The 3,341-nt window shown below is 52.9% G+C and overlaps 2 protein-coding genes across 2 annotated transcripts in view; one reads left to right on the top strand and one right to left on the bottom strand.

The window, feature by feature from the left end:
- Window positions 1-502: 502 nt before the first annotated feature.
- The window catches only part of Fam172a (family with sequence similarity 172, member A), a 410,259-nt gene continuing 407,420 nt past the window's right edge, over window positions 503-3,341 (bottom strand). Inside the window, exon 11 of the mRNA XM_013512947.1 lies at window positions 503-1,522. Within this exon, the coding sequence (XP_013368401.1) occupies window positions 1,464-1,522 (59 nt within the window). The 3' untranslated portion in view covers window positions 503-1,463. The remainder of the gene's footprint in view (window positions 1,523-3,341) is intronic.
- The window catches only part of Nr2f1 (nuclear receptor subfamily 2, group F, member 1), a 7,437-nt gene continuing 5,696 nt past the window's right edge, over window positions 1,601-3,341 (top strand). Inside the window, exons 1-2 of the mRNA XM_005382270.2 lie at window positions 1,601-2,039; window positions 2,740-3,267. Coding sequence (XP_005382327.1) covers window positions 2,027-2,039; window positions 2,740-3,267 — 541 coding nt within the window. The 5' untranslated portion in view covers window positions 1,601-2,026. The remainder of the gene's footprint in view (window positions 2,040-2,739; window positions 3,268-3,341) is intronic.

Below are 3,341 nucleotides of genomic sequence, written 5' to 3'. Positions count from 1 at the left end.
GCACACGCCGCAGACCCCGGGCCAGCCCGGAGCGCCCGCCACCCCCGGCACGGCGGGGGACAAGGGCCAGGGCCCGCCCGGCTCGGGCCAGAGCCAGCAGCACATCGAGTGCGTGGTGTGCGGGGACAAGTCGAGCGGCAAGCACTACGGCCAATTCACCTGCGAGGGCTGCAAAAGTTTCTTCAAGAGGAGCGTCCGCAGGAACTTAACTTACACATGCCGTGCCAACAGGAACTGTCCCATCGACCAGCACCATCGCAACCAGTGCCAATACTGCCGCCTCAAGAAGTGCCTCAAAGTGGGCATGAGGCGGGAAGGTGAATATTTCTTCTCTGCTTCTGTCCCCGCGCTTCGCCCGCCTCCCTGGCCCTCTTTCTTTCTCTCACCCCGTGGCTGCTGTGTGGGGCTGGGGCTCCTGTGGTCCCCGCCGTCCCGGCTTCCCCAGTCCCCGCCGCTTCCTCCCCCAGCGCCCCCCACCTCGCTGCCGCTGCCTCCCCCTCCCAGCCTGCGCTGCTCTCCCCGCTCCCCCACCCCGCCCGCTGCCTGCTCAGGATTGTGTCCCTGGGACGTGAGCCGTGGCTGCAGATCGCCTCCCTAACCCTGTGGGCTGTGCTCGGTGTGTGTCTCTTTCCCGCGCGTGCGTGAGGATGCTTGGGGCTGTGCTGGCATGAACTTGGGCATGGGTGCTTCCCCCCACACACACGCTGCTTTCTGTGTTTTTTCATTCCACTCTCCCCTGCACCTCTTCCTACCATTTATTTAAAATGGGAGGGGGCTGGAGTATCCTGAACCTTAGATTCATTGCTGCCATCATCCTTTTGCAAGCTTAGCTTGGGAAAAGAGGAGTGAGATTTATTGCACTTGTAGGTCTAATTAGGGGGGAAGGGGGGCTCCTGGCCTGTTCACTGGCTCCCTCTCCTCTTCACGGAGCTGGGGCCGCCTCCTCCAGAGCTGTGGCCTTGTTTTCACCCCTCTACTTTGAAAGGAAAGTTTGTGACTGAACCGCGCTTTCATAGTAGTGTCATTTTTTTAAAGCATGATACTCATTTTATTTCTTCATCAAACTCCACCCTCTGCTTAAATACTGCATACAAATTACAATTTACAACGGCATTTACTGATCCTTCTGATTTGGCCGTAATGCATAGACTGCAGCTGGCATGGGCTTCCACATCATTTAATCTCTGTGTTGTATGGATTTTTTGTTGTTTTTTTTTAACACAACTTTTGATGTTGTATTTGGATATGCTTCATGTTCATGTGGCTAGAGATGCAGTACTTTTCTTACAAATATATTTAGCCGTTTATAGTTAAAGTTTATCTCCTGACAATCATTAAAGATTGTCTTATCGTCAAATTAGAGAACCAGTCAATTTTGCAGGATGCAGATTACTCCTTCTTGTAATTGACTTTAAAATTATATTTTATATGCCACAAGAAAAGAAATTGAATTCCTTCAGATCTCAAGGATCAGGCAAATATGACGACTTCATTTCTAGCTCCAGGGAGATTTTGTAGGCATCTGAAAAAAAAAAAAAAAACTTTGAATTGTGCTCTCATTTAATTGAAAAATAACTGCCAAGTTCAAAACTATAATTAGAAAAAAGTATTCTAGCCATTATGTTTCAGGAGCTTAAATTGCACTGGAACTTGCATTGAAATTAGAATCAAAGCAAACTTAAGAAAATAGTGCACAACCTGAAATAAGACAGCTACGTGTACATGGACATATCTATATCAATTTGTTGGGGGGAGATTTCAGTAGCCCTAACTTTTCCTAAAGTTGTCTTTGTTTACATGGCAATTTAAAACGCTGGCACTGTTGAAGAAAAACATACACATTTTAAAAAAAAAACTTTGGTCAGCTTTAAGAACTCAAAGCATGCTTACGTTTTGCATTCAGATGGTTAATGAATCCAGTGTTTTTGCAGTTGCAAGCTCGTGCACTCACTGGGCAAAGCTGGCTGCAGGTTGCAGTGACACCACGCAGGACAGACATTAATTATATTTCCCACTTTTTTCAATAATGTTTGGCTACTGTAAGTTCAACTTTTTTTCTTGAAATTTTCCGATTTTCTGTTGCTTTTAATAGTGAGAACTTTGAAGGGGGTGACGGGGGAGGAGGGGTGAGGGGAGGGGTGCGGGGTGCTTGCTCTCCACTCAAAAGTTGTAAGTGGTTAGTAGGACGTGGACCTTGTATCTGTTTTAAGGGTAATTCTATAGTGTTTTTAGAGAATATGGAATCATTTTATGTGCAAAACGCTGCTTGTTTGCAAATGAAGAGGCCGCTAGACATTTGCCTCGAACCACAACCTTTCTCAGGTTTCGCCTTTTTTTTTTTTTTTAACCCTGACTTGTTACATTCTAGAGGGGTGAGTGGGGTTGCCGTGATCTGTGTGTACCTTCTTGGTGGTCGAGGGGCTGGGTGGCACCTTGTGGGCCATGCCAGGCTGGGGGTCCCTGAAGTGAGGCCTAGTTCCGCTGGGGCGGAGGTGGCCAGGGGCGCAGGCTACGGCTGACCACCTCGGGCTTCGAAGCTAAAGGGCCTCACCCCGGATCTCCTCGAGGCCTGGGCTATGAGGGGAGAGCCAGGAAGATGCGAGGCGCCGGGCGCGTGTGGCTGCGGCTGCGGGAAGAGCTTCTGCATTGTGTCGGGTGCGCTGCGGCGGCGGCGGCGGCGGCGGTGTTCTGCAAGTCCCTGGATGCACATTGCCTCTTTTCTCTCTCTCTTTTTGTCAGCGGTTCAGCGAGGAAGAATGCCTCCAACCCAGCCCAATCCAGGCCAGTACGCACTCACCAACGGGGACCCCCTCAATGGCCACTGCTACCTGTCCGGCTACATCTCGCTGCTGCTGCGCGCCGAGCCCTACCCCACGTCGCGCTACGGCAGCCAGTGCATGCAGCCCAACAACATCATGGGCATCGAGAACATCTGCGAGCTGGCCGCGCGCCTGCTCTTCAGCGCCGTCGAGTGGGCCCGCAACATCCCCTTCTTCCCGGATCTGCAGATCACCGACCAGGTGTCCCTGCTGCGCCTCACCTGGAGCGAGCTGTTCGTGCTCAACGCGGCCCAGTGCTCCATGCCGCTGCACGTGGCGCCGCTGCTGGCCGCCGCCGGCCTGCACGCCTCGCCCATGTCCGCGGACCGCGTCGTGGCCTTCATGGACCACATCCGCATCTTTCAGGAGCAGGTGGAGAAGCTCAAGGCGCTGCACGTCGACTCGGCCGAGTACAGCTGCCTCAAAGCCATCGTGCTGTTCACGTCAGGTGAGGCTGCGGCGGGTCCCGGGGAAGCCAGGCCACGCCGCCCGGGCCCGCCTGCCCGCACCTCGCGCGCGCCC

The sequence above is a fragment of the Chinchilla lanigera genome, unplaced genomic scaffold, assembly GCF_000276665.1.
Source record: "Chinchilla lanigera isolate Chin_1 unplaced genomic scaffold, ChiLan1.0 scaffold00017, whole genome shotgun sequence".
Classification (NCBI taxonomy): Eukaryota; Metazoa; Chordata; class Mammalia; order Rodentia; family Chinchillidae; genus Chinchilla; species Chinchilla lanigera.
This window is presented reverse-complemented; position numbering and strand designations above follow the sequence as displayed.